The 14,558-nt window shown below is 38.8% G+C and overlaps 1 protein-coding gene across 2 annotated transcripts; it reads right to left on the reverse strand.

Moving 5' to 3' along the window:
- Positions 1-1,514: 1,514 nt before the first annotated feature.
- pdp2 (putative pyruvate dehydrogenase phosphatase isoenzyme 2) lies at positions 1,515-14,362 on the reverse strand. Of its 2 annotated transcripts, none has more exons than XM_047383959.1 (9): positions 14,141-14,362; positions 10,409-10,537; positions 10,104-10,280; positions 6,624-6,743; positions 6,262-6,548; positions 4,286-4,391; positions 3,766-4,002; positions 3,382-3,681; positions 1,515-2,285 (listed from the first exon to the last, which is right to left on the reverse strand). In XM_047383959.1, exons 2-9 carry the CDS (start codon positions 10,487-10,489, stop codon positions 2,010-2,012), a joined length of 1,584 nt encoding a protein of 527 aa, XP_047239915.1. In that variant the 5' UTR covers positions 10,490-10,537; positions 14,141-14,362; the 3' UTR covers positions 1,515-2,009. The 2 variants fall into 2 exon arrangements, with proteins under 2 accessions (XP_047239915.1, XP_047239906.1); XM_047383950.1 differs by lacking the exon at positions 14,141-14,362 and adding an exon at positions 10,837-10,975.
- Positions 14,363-14,558: the final 196 nt, after the last annotated feature.

Genomic DNA, 14,558 nt, shown 5'->3' on the forward strand with positions numbered 1-14,558 from the left:
AAACAATACAGCATCTATAAAGAAAACCAACATTACAAAATCTAAAACACTTTTACAAACCTAAAGATAAATTAACAGTTCAGAAAACAATTTAACAAGATGCGAAATATTTTTACAAGTACTGAAACAAATTTACATTTGATGGAAGGTCGGTGAAAGATGGCGGAGAGAGCGGATGCGCAGTAATGAGCTCTGGGTAGCAAGCTCCTTAAATAAATAATTAAATATAAATTGTTGGAAAATATTCATGCTATGCTTATAGGATTGGTATGGCTATGCTTATGTATGTTTAATAATGTGTGAAATAAAATGTATTGTGTAATTTAGAGGAGGTCTGCTAACAGGTACCTGTATGTGTTTGACTTAGATAACTTCTGCCCAGTGACAACAAGATATTTTTATATTTCTACATATGTAAATAAAGGTCAAAAGTAGAAAAACAGGAAGTGTCGAAAAGTCAGCTGAATGGGTGTCAGACAGCTCCAGATATGAAATCAAGACAGTCGATTAAAATGTATGTTTTTTCATGTACAAGTATACGCCTGGCTTTTGAATAAAGACTGCTGTTCTTGGGGAAGTAATCAGAAGTTTCGGAAGTTTCAGAAGGATTCGGATGATCTTCTCCCTGTACAGGCATCAAAAGACTGCAGTCTCCGTGTTTCTTTTATTACTTTGTTTTTTATTAATAACAGTATAGGAGGTCTTAGCTTTACCAAACAAACGAGCATGCAGGAGTTTAGGGATAACTCCAACAGTGGCAAGGGTGGCACAACCACTTATTAGGTTTGGGTGGGGATTACTATTTCACATCAGGCCAGGTTGTTTAGCCTTTTTTCCTTAATAAATCACCACTTGAAAACTGCTTTGTGGATTTACTCATGTTATTTTAGTCTGATATTAGAATGTAATGATTTGAAAACTTTAAGTGTGATAAAAGAGAAAAGAAGAAGTTCCTCTATTAGTGAATTATATTTTAATGAGCTGTTACTGTGTAAGATCAAACTGAATGAAGCTCCACTTCTGTTTACTGTGTAACACCAGTAATGCTGAGTTTCCATGTGACTTCATCAGGGAAAAAAACGGTTGGAAACAGAAATCAGGGATGATTGCCGGCTCAGCCAAATGTAGAGGTGTGTTTATGGAAGCGAAGCTTTCCACTAAACTACCCCAAAAAGTCTGATCTTTCTCTCACATGCAAAAAAATGTCTTCTGACATGTTTTAGTGACAAAGTAGATCGATATTTTTCACTTAGAATGTGTTTGCGAAATAATCAGACTAGACTGGATGAACTCTTCTTACTGAGGACAAACACTCATGTTTACAAAACAGCTACGGATCGGATTGGCTCCCATGATACTTAGCTGTTAACAGACTTTAGCAGTTTATTGTGAAAACTCCGCTTCCTATGTGGAGATATCAGATCATCTTTTAAATAATATTATTTGCTAGTTCTAAATTACAAACTCTAAATTAAAACATATCTGCAAGAATATATAAAAAGAACAACATAATGTTTTGGGTATTTGTTTATTTTTAAAATATTAAAAAATGTTCCCATTAGGGCACTGACAATTAAAAACCATCAAAAGTTGATTAAATCAACAGGATAAACTTAATAGAAATTTGAAGGTAAACAGCTTACATAAATATAAAGCAAACAGGAAAAAAAAGACAAAGATGGATTGTCTGTGCAAGAGACAAAAGAAATACTGGTAAAAGTGCATTTATACCGCTGTATAAACTATATTTCCGTTACTGACATTTCTCCAAAAAGATGGTGATTTTATGTCTGAAATTTTAAATATTCGTTCTAAATTAAAAGTAATTAACAGTGATTCATGTAAAAAATTATTAGATCTGTACATAACATAAAATTGAAAATGATCTTTTCACTTTATCTGTTAAACTGTTAACGTAACAGGTGCTTTTTGGCCAGAACACCGACCATGGTAAAACACTGACTTGATGTAACCAAGCGTAGCTCTGTGGAGGTATTCTCTTCTGTCTGCTAACTGTGGTGGGGTCTAGCCAGGTCGTAGTTCAAATACACTACAGTAACGGTGATATCGTCCCTGTACATTCTGGCCAGGTCCTCTGGCAATGCGAGCATTGAGGCCAGCCTCTCCTGGGACAGCTCCCCATACTCCCCGCTTCCAAGAGCATGCCTGATGAGATGAGTGGCGGTGTTGGTGTCCAGTGCTGGAGAAGCGCGAGCTTGCCGCTTCAGCAAGAGTTCATGCATCTGACCCAGCTTCAGCTTCCGCTCCGAGGGAGAAACTGGTGCCTAGGCAAATAAGAGGTCGAAAAACAGAAAGTGCTTTGAAGTAAAACAGACAAACGCATGCATCATATAGGGCACTGTGGCTCAGTAGGAAGAGTAGTTGTCTTGCAATCAGAAGGTTGTGGGTTCAATTCCAGCTTCCTCCTGCCATATGTTGATGTGCCCCTGGGCAAGGCACTTAACCTCAAGTTGCCTGCGTATCGGTGTATGAATGTGTGAGCGTTCAATTAATATAATTAATATTATAGCAACAATAATTTAATGACTGTAATGTAGCTTTTAGCAAAGGCTGAAATATAAAGTTGTGTGTCATTAGCATGCAATGTTGAGAGATGTGTTAGTACTCCATGAGCTGGGGGGAAGATATGAACATTAAATAAAAATGGCCTGCCATTTGAGCCTTGAAGAACTCCAACGTGTGATCTTTTTTCTCTTAGATACATAACGGCAAATGCCACAAAATTAAGAATTGTTTTTCAAGATAGCCACAAAAATCTCTGCAAAGTCAAAAACTCTTCTTTATTTGGATTACTTTTTACAAATGAAATGATCAACTGAATTTGACTGTTGTATAATAAGGATTGAATTGAGGTCTGTGTCTTTGTATCAGAATCACACTAATATGCTGTAAAAAAACTATTTGCCCCTTACAGATTTATCCTGCTTTTGCTCTTTTGTGACACTTATAGGTTTCAGTTCATCAAAGAAACTTCAATATTTCACAAAGATAACCTGAGTTAATACATAATGTGTTTTCAAATGGTGTTTTCATTGATTAAATGATGAAAGGTGTCCAAACCAACCATATATGTGAAAAATATTTGCCCTTTAAACCTAATAACTGCTTATAGCACCCTTGGCAGAAACAACAGTTAACAAGCATTTGCAACAACAGGCACTGAGTCTTTTACATCACCGAGAACTTGGATCACGAGGAATTCTGTATATCTGGACTTGTTTATCTTGTGAAGTGCTTTGAGATGACATCTCTTGTGAATTGCAGTTAAATAAATAAAAATATTGGATTCAGAGACAAAAAAAAATGGACACACTGCATAAAAACATATGGTAAGTGCCTTAAGGGTCACTCTATACAAACCTGTAAGTGAATTCCGCTCAGGTGCTCTCCAACAAGTCGCACTGCCTCCTCACTTGCAAATTCGTCCCACAACCCGTCAGTGGCGAGGATCAGGAAGCGATCCTGGGGTCTCAACTTGTGGTACGTTATCTCTGGCGTCACTTCCAGGTACGGCGGAGTTAAATAGTTAGGCGGAGTATACTGATACAAGTTTAGAGCGTCAAGATCCACTCCAGATTCAAGTCTGGCTAAAATGCTTTGCTGCAGCTCGAGGTTCCATTTGAATCTCACATCACCAAAGGCACGGAGGGGCATGAGAACCTGAACGTAGGACACAGTGAAAAATAACTTATTTCATTAATTGGATTTTTTTCTTTTGTTAAACGTGATGTGACACCAACTCACCCCCAGCAGCCTGTCATCTGTGACCACAGTGTCTCTCTCTGACGGTGGGTGCTGAGCCCTAATACGTTCCAGCTCAGTGTGGTTCTGTGAGTTGTGGTCTTTGGAAAGAGGCACAGCGCTCCATGAACCGTCATTGTTTTGCACCCCTAAAACTGCGCGGCAGTCTCCTGCATTTGCCACGTGGATTCCATCGGTGCCGACATGAGCCACACAGGCGGTGCACCCAGCAAATGCAACCTGGAAAGTATAGTCAGAGTTAGGCAACGCATGTGTCTCTAGAATTCTTGTTTAAGATTAAATGTGTCTGGGTTTAGCTGTCTAATAGCAGAGGATATAAAACCTTTGGCGTAGTGATAGTATCTCATCACAGGAGCCTTAAAACATTGACCGAAACACATCGTGAAGAACTCTATTGTGAGGAGGAGGTCTGGTTGGCAAATATATTTTCTTGTGCAGGTATTATTATGACTGTGTTAAGCTCTAAAGCACTAAGGAGAAAAAGACAGCCTTAGGTAGTTACCTGGATGGCTGTACTTTTCATAAGGTCATTGGAAAATGGGACTTGAGCCTCCAAAGAGATATCAGCATCAAGGCGTCTAAAAGCCCAATCCAGAGCCTCCTGAGGACTAGATAAAAAGATGAATGAGTTTGATTCTTTCAGATTTACCATGAATTTCACTGTTGTGCTGCACATTTTAAAGGTTTGTGTAGACATTTTGCAACATATTTGATATGAAGTCCCTCAGCGGAACAATGATGTTGCATATCCATGTTATCAAATTTAAGTTCTACCAAGAACCACCATTCTCCTAATATATCTGTGATTCAAGATAAGGTGGAGGAACAGAAAGGCAGCAAAAAGACGAACACACGGTAGAAACCGCAATTATCAGGAAAAAGTAAACTGGTAAAAAGGCAAAAGTGGTGCACAATAAATCTTGCACAATTTATTTGGTAACAGAACCAAGGACCCACAATAACCAAGTTAACCCTGGCATAGAGCAGAATACTGTAGTACAAAATCTTATATTTGTGTTGATTTGTACTAATTTCAGGATACAAAATAATAAATTGATCAATTTTGGTTTCTGGTTTCACTGAATCACAAACAGGGAATCGTGACTGAATCTAACCTGTATTTAAAATGTAAATAAAATATGGGTATTTTGCTAGCATCAAAGTATACTAGTATTTACTAGCATCAAAGTATACTAGTATTTACTAGTATCAAAGTATACTAGTATTTACTAGTATCAAAGTATACTAGTATTTACTAGTATCAAAGTATACTAGTATTTACTAGTATCAAAGTAGACTAGTATTTACTAGTATCAAAGTAGACTAGTATTTACTAGCATCAAACTATACTAGTATTTACTAGCATCAAAGTATACTAGTATTTACTAGTATCAAAGTATACTAGTATTTACTAGCATCAAAGTATACTAGTATTTACTAGCATCAAAGTAGACTAGTATTTACTAGTATCAAAGTATACTAGTATTTACTAGTATCAAAGTATACTAGTATTTACTAGTATCAAAGTATACTAGTATTTACTAGTATCAAAGTATACTAGTATTTACTAGCATCAAAGTATACTAGTATTTACTAGTATCAAAGTATACTAGTATTTACTAGTATCAAAGTATACTAGTATTTACTAGTATCAAAGTATACTAGTATTTACTAGTATCAAAGTAGACTAGTATTTACTAGTATCAAAGTAGACTAGTATTTACTAGCATCAAACTATACTAGTATTTACTAGCATCAAAGTATACTAGTATTTACTAGTATCAAAGTATACTAGTATTTACTAGCATCAAAGTATACTAGTATTTACTAGCATCAAAGTAGACTAGTATTTACTAGTATCAAAGTATACTAGTATTTACTAGTATCAAAGTATACTAGTATTTACTAGTATCAAAGTATACTAGTATTTACTAGTATCAAAGTATACTAGTATTTGCTAGTATCAAAGTAGACTAGTATTTACTAGCATCAAAATACACCAAAGTTTTAAAAAGTTTCAAGTTACATTTTCCATCATGTGCCTACACTATAAATTTTTTTCAATGAGATGCCAGAGAAAGTGACTGGAGTTTTGGCTCGTATGAAACAAACACAATGTAGCCTCTGTTACCATATGCTGTTGCACACTGCCTGTCAGCTGGTTGAACGAAGATTACTAGAGTTTTTATCCTGCTTACAAGAGAGACAAATTTTGCTCTCTGGAAATATTTCCAGTTGAAAAACAGTCAATTAATGGTATAGATGACATTATTATACGCAGATTAATGACCTCTTATATTATTTTAGTAGCAGGAGTAATTGTCCATTAGGGGGTTAAAAGCAATGACATCATGTTTTAGATTTGTGTTTGAAATGTTTATGTTAATACCATAAATCTGTAGTATTTTTATTTAAAGTTATTAGACCACAAGTTTCATACCTAGCATGCTAAAACATTTAAAAAACATTTTAACCTACCTCATGCCTTCATCATACTCCTCGTTGTCCAGTAACTCTTGCCAGAAGACTCTAAGGTGGTTTATATACAGGGAGGCGGATTCACGATAGTTAAAATCTGCATGATTTTTATACCATTGTAAGATGGGTGGAACAGGTCTGCCATGCTCCATGCACTTCTCAAGCACTTCCAGGGTTTGCTTTGGCATCATTGCTACTGCCACATAGTACAGCAGCCGCTCGCCAACAGCCTGGGCACATGCCCAGCCCCCGTGGCCATCAAACACTCCAAACAGCATGCCCTTTGACTGGGGATCACAGACAAAAAATGCATTTCTATAATTGGAATAAGAATAGAAAGACAAGGAGAAGTAGATGCATACCTGTAAGCAGGTGGCAGCACTACGGCGGTCCTCATTAGGAATGTTTGCAGGTAACTGGTTGCTGTCAAACCTTTTCACAGCGCTGAGTGCCCTCCCATCAAACTCTGGCACATTCACAGTCTGAAATCGAAAGGCACATTCATGATTCAAATTGCCAAACACTGTGCAGACATCTATATAAACCAAATTATTATTTCTGGAATTGTCTACTTCGGACAAAGATGTTTAGTCTCTGTTGGTGGCAGTTCTTTCATGACTGCCACCCTGAACAGGCCCCTGCTTCTTCATCTCCATTCCCACAAATAACTAAACACACACATACACTCACAAAACCCTGATAGACATTCTAAACAATGTAATTATATATATATATATATATATACAGTCATGTTCAATAAATTAGAATATGTGTTCTGATAATGTTCTTTTGTCAGAATAAAAGTATATTTAGAAAATAACATTTAAGCACGCATTAAACATACTTTCCATTAAGCCTACATTTCTGTGTTAAAATGTTTTTTTTTTATTGGTCTGATGTAATGTTTTAAACTTAAATGTCATGTTTTGCTTCTTTAGCAATTACTTTTTGCTTCATGCATCTGAGGTGTACAGAGTGAAAAGGAATGGTGAGAGTACAGTCCCCTGTGGTGTTCCTGTGCTGCTGACTACCTGGTTAGACTCACAACCCTTCAGTCTCACAAACTGTGGTCTGTTTGTCAGGTAGTCTTTGATCCAGGAGATTGTTGAGGCCTCCACCTGAGTCTTCTGGAGTTTCTGACAAAGCAAATCAGGCTAAATTGTGTTAAATGTTCTGGAGAAATCAAAGAACATGATCCTCACAGTGCTGCTGGCTTTGTCCAGATGACAGTGGGTTTGTTGAAGCAGGTGTATGATGGCATCTTCAACTCCACAGCGATAAGCAAACTGAAGGGGGTCCTGATGGTTTACTGTTTGCTTACTCAGGTGGGCCAACAGGAGTCTCTCCAGGACCTTCATGATGTGAGATGTCAGGACAACAGGTCTATAGTCATTGAGGACTGATGGGTGAGTTTTCTTTGGTACCGGAACAAGACAGGAGGTCTTCTACAACACCGGAACCTTCTTCTGGGCCAGGCTAAGGTTGAAGAGATGCTGCAGAATCCCACAGAGCTGCTCTGCACAGACCTTCAGGACTCTAGGGCTGACATGATCTGGACCTGCAACCTTATTCCGATTCAGTCTCTCCAGTTGCATCTTCACTTGACTTCTTGAGACACACAGGTGGAAGGGGGAAGCAAAGGAAGTATCAGCATCTTCTGATATGGTTGAAGGCAAACATGTAGAAGCAGAAGGGTCCATGGCTGAGGTGGAAGATAAAACATTTGAGGTGTGACAGAAAAGCTGTGGGTCAAAGGAGGGTGGAATGTCTGTTTGGCTGTGAGCAGGAGAGGAGGTTGTGAAGCTTGTTTCTGAACTGAACCTATTGAAGAATGTGTTCAGTTCATTGGCTCTGTCCAGACCTTCATCGGTCTGATCATCCTTCTGCTTGAAGCCTGTGTTCTTCTGCATCCCTGTCCACACATCTCTGCTATTGTTTTGCTGGAGCTTGCTCTCCAGCTTCTTCTTGTACACCTCCTTGCTGTCTCTTATCTTGACTTTAAGTTGCTTCTGTAAACTCCTCAATAATTCTCTGTCTCCCTCTCTGAAGGCTCTTTTTTTCTTGTTAAGCAGGTTCTTCAGGTCACTGGTGATCCAGGGTTTGTTACTGGGGAAGCATCTCATGGTTCTGGTGGGGATGATGCTATCCACACAGAAGTTTATATAGTTGGTTACACACTCAGTCACGGCATTGATGTCCTCTCCATGTGGCTGGCACAGTGCGTCCCAGTGTGTAGCCTCAAAGCAACCTTGCAGAGCTTCTTCAGCTTCCTGTGACCATTTTCTCACAGTCCTCTTTATTACAGGTTGCCTCTGAACAAGGGGGTTATATTTCGAGCAGAGAAAAACAAGATTGTGATCTGATTTGCCTAGAGGAGGTCGTGCTGTAGAGATGTATGAGTCTTTGACATTTGCATAAAACAAATCCAATGTTTTGTTTTCTCTGGTAGAGCAGCTGACAAATTGTTGAAACGTTGGAAGTGTAGCAGAGAGTGAAGCATGGTTAAAATCACCAGATATTGCCACAAAAGCATTGGGGTTTTGTGTCTGTAGCTTAGCAACAACTGAGCTGATGGCATCACATGCAGTGTCGGCAACAGCGTAAACTGTTGCCAAAATAACACTGGTGAACTCTCTGGGTAAATAATATGGACGAAAACTTACTGATAACAGTTCAATATCTGGACTGCAGAGACGACACTTCACAGTAACATGTCCTGGATTACACCATCTGTTGTTCACAAGTACTGCCAGTCCACCTCCTTTCCATTTGCCGCTCCTCCTTAAATTTCTGTCTGCTCGTATGGTTAAAAAGCCCGGCAGAGAGACGCTGGAGTCGGGGATATGATCCTGCAGCCATGTCTCAGTAAAACACATAATACTGCATTCCTGGTACTCTGGCTGGGTCCTTTGTAGGGCTTGGAGTTCATCCAACTTGTTTCTCAACAATCTCACATTGCCCATCATAATTGACGGAAGAGATGGTTTGAACTTCCTCCTTCTCTCTCTTCTCTTTGCTCCTCCTCTGCATCAACGGCGTCTCCTTTTCAATTCATCAGGGATTTGGGGTTGTAGTTGAAGTATTATTTGAGCTTTTGAGATATTAATCAGCTGCTCCCGGTTGTAAGAAACAACCCATTGCCATGGCAATGCATAATAACAAATGTCCGAAAGTAGAAAAGTATTAGGAAAAATCCTTCTAGCTGCACAGCATCCAACACCAAAAAACAAAATCCACTGTATCAACCACAAGAGGAATTTGAGTTCCCAAAAAAGAATCAATCAGAATGAAAAGTAACAGAGCTACTCCAACCTGCTGCCACCTTGAGAGGCGCAATTCTAGAATTATATATATTATCTGGTTAGAAACAATAAGAATTAAAACAAAATATTGATTTTTGATACCAGTCCCCAGATGACCCAACCAGACCATAAGTAATATGGGGTTTAAAGTAAAGATGAACACAATTTTTCCAGATTCCTTTAAAACATAAAATAGCCCTTTAATGTACTACCAATTTTGTAGCTGTAGATTAGACATTTGGTCAATGCAGGGCACAAGCCTATCTTTTAAAGTACTTACATAGTTCAACACACTGCTTTCCATTAACTGGACATGGAATTAAGCAAAACAAAGTATATTTGTAGAGAAAATTAAATTTTTCCCATTACATGCCACTGGCATCCCTCAGGCCATGCCGCCCTGGGTGAAGAACCATATCACCCAAATCACAAACTGCCACTGGTTCTTGTCTGTTTGTGGAACCAGCTTGGCTAGTGAACGTTTTGCTATCAAATATTATCAATGCATCTCTGAACTGAGTGTTTAGTGATTTCTAATACCTGTTCGTTACTTCTCAGAATGCTATTGATCTGCACTTGGCTCTGCTGGAAGTCTATATCCTGGTGTGTTGAGAAACGACAGCAACTTCGAGTCCAGATTCCAGATTCCTCACCAGCGCAGAACCTTTGGTCTAATCCAAACAGATTCCAGGATGAAAAGGGACAATTGTGGACTGCCTGAAATGTAAAATTAAACTGTGGTTACAAGTTTGGAGTCATGAACATACAATAAAAGAATTTTGGTATATGCATATGATGTACTGTGAACAATACACGATATATAGCAGTCTGATCAGGACACAAACCTGGAATGGGACTGTGGGATAAACGGCCAGCCTGAAGTTAGAAGCTCTCTGAAGTATCCTGGAGTACACACGTCCATACATCGCTACTGCAATGGAGCTGGTGCTGTGTAGCTTATTCCCCTTTTAAGTCTGAGCAGAGAAGAAAAACGAATCAGAACGTACATGCATAGTTTAACTATTGCGTTTGTGGATTTCTCAGCTGTAATTTAAATACTGAATATTAACACGGCCTTTTATTTGTATTACATGTCTATGGCTGTCTGACACACATTATGGAGATTTAACGTGTTCACAGCTGTTAGCATGCTAGCTCCAGCTGTCTCCGCTAACGTTTGGTAAAAATCAAGAATCGATTCTTAAAGAGGCCGCATGCGCACCCATTAATGTAGTTTAAGAATTGTATCAAACTCCGTATATACTAAACTTACATGGATGAGTACAAACTTTGTTAGAAATGAACCAAAGTCCGTAAAACATAGAGCAAAACACCAAAAACGACAAGGGTGACGTCCAGCAACGTGTGACGTAAGGATCTGACGATCACCTATCCAGCTGGTCAGACTGTTGCTGCTAACGCCCCACAGGCTGGCCACATCCACTTCTATGTCAAAGTTCATAGTTTATTTATTTATTTCGATATGTTTATAATGACTGGGCGCAGGGGCGTTTTTAGGGTCTCAAGACATTGGGGGCTTTAGCCCAAATCCAAAATATTTAGATTTCAATAAGACAATTTATAGGTAATTTAAAATAAAAATAATATAGGACATACAGGTCCTTCTCAAAATATTAGCATATTGTGATAAAGTTCATTATTTTCCATAATGACATGATGAAAATTTAACATTCATATATTTTAGATTCATTGCACACTAACTGAAATATTTCAGGTCTTTTATTGTCTTAATACGGATGATTGTGGCATACAGCTCATGAAAACCCAAAATTCCTATCTCACAAAATTAGCATATCATTAAAATGGTCTCTAAACGAGCTATGAACCTAAACATCTGAATCAACAAGTTAACTCTAAACACCTGCAAAAGATCCCTGAGGCCTTTAAAACTCCCAGCCTGGTTCATCACTCAGAACCCCAATCATGGGTAAGACTGCCGACCTGACTGCTGTCCAGAAGGCCACTATTGACACCCTCAAGCAAGAGGGTAAGACACAGAAAGAAATTTCTGAACGAATAGGCTGTTCCCAGAGTGCTGTATCAAGGCACCTCAGTGGGAAGTCTGTGGGAAGGAAAAAGTGTGGCAGAAAACGCTGCACAACGAGAAGAGGTGACCGGACCCTGAGGAAGATTGTGGAGAAGGGCCGATTCCAGACCTTGAGGGACCTGCGGAAGCAGTGGACTGAGTCTGGAGTAGAAACATCCAGAGCCACCGTGCACAGGCGTGTGCAGGAAATGGGCTACAGGTGCCGCATTCCCCAGGTCAAGCCACTTTTGAACCAGAAACAGCGGCAGAAGCGCCTGACCTGGGCTACAGAGAAGCAGCACTGGACTGTTGCTCTGTGGTCCAAAGTACTTTTTTCGGATGAAAGCAAATTCTGCATGTCATTCGGAAATCAAGGTGCCAGAGTCTGGAGGAAGACTGGGGAGAAGGAAATGCCAGAAGTCCAGTGTCAAGAACCCACAGTCAGTGATGGTCTGGGGTGCCGTGTCAGCTGCTGGTGTTGGTCCACTGTGTTTTATCAAGGGCAGGGTCAATGCAGCTAGCTATCAGGAGATTTTGGAGCACTTCATGCTTCCATCTGCTGAAAAGCTTTATGGAGATGAAGATTTCATTTTTCAGCACGACCTGGCACCTGCTCACAGTGCCACTGGTAAATTGTTTACTGACCATGGTATCACTGTGCTCAATTGGCCTGCCAACTCTCCTGACCTGAACCCCATAGAGAATCTGTGGGATATTGTGAAGAGAACGTTGAGAGACTCAAGACCCAACACTCTGGATGAGCTAAAGGCCGCTATCGAAGTATCCTGGGCCTCCATAAGACCTCAGCAGTGCCACAGGCTGATTGCCTCCATGCCACGCCGCATTGAAGCAGTCATTTCTGCCAAAGGATTCCCGACCAAGTATTGAGTGCATAACTGTACATGATTATTTGAAGGTTGACGTTTTTTGTATTAAAAACACTTTTCTTTTATTGGTCGGATGAAATATGCTAATTTTGTGAGATAGGAATTTTGGGTTTTCATGAGCTGTATGCCAAAATCATCCGTATTAAGACAATAAAAGACATGAAATATTTCAGTTAGTGTGCAATGAATCTAAAATATATGAATGTAAAATTTTCATCATGACATTATGGAAAATAATGAACTTTATCACAATATGCTAATATTTTGAGAAGGACCTGTATTGTACCAGTTCTCTGTCTCGGCTGGTTTTATATGGAGGTAAATTTGAATGTAAATTATTGTGAATCAAACAAAAAAGGTTTGCAATAAATTTACTTTTTATTTTTGTTAGAAGCTGAATGAAGGACAAGGAGAAACAGAGTTTAGGCCTGATGAAAAACCATTTTGTTGAAGCAAATAATGACACATTTTGAGGTATTTCAAAAAGAACTTAATCAGAATTTTTGCTGACAAAAGTTTTTCTTTACTTTGGGCCAGATAAATGTGCTTCTTTTGTCATCTACATAAATTACATTTTTTAAACGTTACATTTTCATCAAAGTGTTCCACTCCTGAGGCTCCTTTGTCTTTATTCTTATATTTCAAAAAAGGAAAGTGGTATAAAGTTGATTTTCCTAAATCTTAGTCAAATGGTAAAATCCTAAAACACATTTATTTTATTATGCCAAGAGCTTTCAAAACATTTTATTAAAATTGTTCCTTCTTTTATGAATCTTTTCAGCCCTTCATTCCACTTCTGGAGAAATCTGGCCTGCCAAAAATAATAAAATAAACATTTTTCAACACAGTCTTCTGCACTGAACATGTGAGACATTAGTGCAGTTCTCACTATTAAACACTTTGAGAGGAAAGGGTGTTAAGTTGTGGTGTTTAAAATATAGCATAGAGCCTCATCCTGGACCTTATCAGTACTAATATTACAGTTATTAATAACTGTATACATATGGTATGTATGTCTCACCTTCAGTAAAACTGTATCCTTGTTTAATTAGTTTAGTTTACATGTGTAATTCAGAAAAATAAAATAGTTAACTAATCAATGGTCCACCTGTGATTAATTGCTATGATTTATTTCTTAATTATACTGCATCTTTAAAGCCAGAGCTTTATGTTTAGAATCAGCACAGAAGATATGAAAGAGAAGAGAGAGGCTTACTTTTGCACTTTCTGCTACGTCTTATTGGAACTAGGAGATATTTTCCTGGTTTATTGAAGAACACTTTTTTCTGTCTACATGTAGAACTAGACTATAAGACTGGCTGCAGTAATGAGATCAATGTGTTGATCTGAAGGACCTTTTAATGAGTTCAGCTACGTTAGGATTAAATGCCTTTATTTTGACTGAAGTAAAGGACCAGATATTTTCACATTATGATGCAAATCCCGCTAGAAGCTCACAGAGAAGGTTGCTACTGTTTTCTATCACAGATCATTTAACTTCACCTGTAGCTCAGGTGAAAGTCCCTCATCATGACCCTGAAGATGCTCATTAGAGTGAACCTCTACCTCATGTCTTGTTGGGTGAATCAGTGATCAGCTGTAACTTATAATTAGCTCTTTCCGAGTCAGCATTCAGGTTTTACCGATATATTCGTCTGGGTTATACCGCTCTGCGTCCACCTGTTCCTGAACACAAACCCTTCCAGGCTCCCTCTCTTCGGTTGGCTCCACGGTTGCTCTGAAACGAGTCCTGTTTGAGCCGCTCAGAGTAACTTTTCAGGTCATGAAGGAGGCAGGTCGACCTGGAGTAAACTGCTGTTCTGGACTTCTCCAGAATGGAGTCCGTCTCTGGCTGTGCGCGTAGTTGTGCATTCGTGGTGCCGCGAGTGCGCAAATAATTATTTTTTGTCTTCTCCTTTTAACTCATTGTCAAGTTAGGTGGAGCGGGACGTGATTATATGGAACACACTTGAAAAAATCTGATTGTTTTTAAATAAAAATGTGAAGTCCAATATCATTTTGTGGCTGCATCTTTTTAAAACTTCTAAATTTCTTCAATGA

This window comes from Girardinichthys multiradiatus, chromosome 2 (assembly GCF_021462225.1).
Source record: "Girardinichthys multiradiatus isolate DD_20200921_A chromosome 2, DD_fGirMul_XY1, whole genome shotgun sequence".
NCBI lineage: Eukaryota > Metazoa > Chordata > Actinopteri > Cyprinodontiformes > Goodeidae > Girardinichthys > Girardinichthys multiradiatus.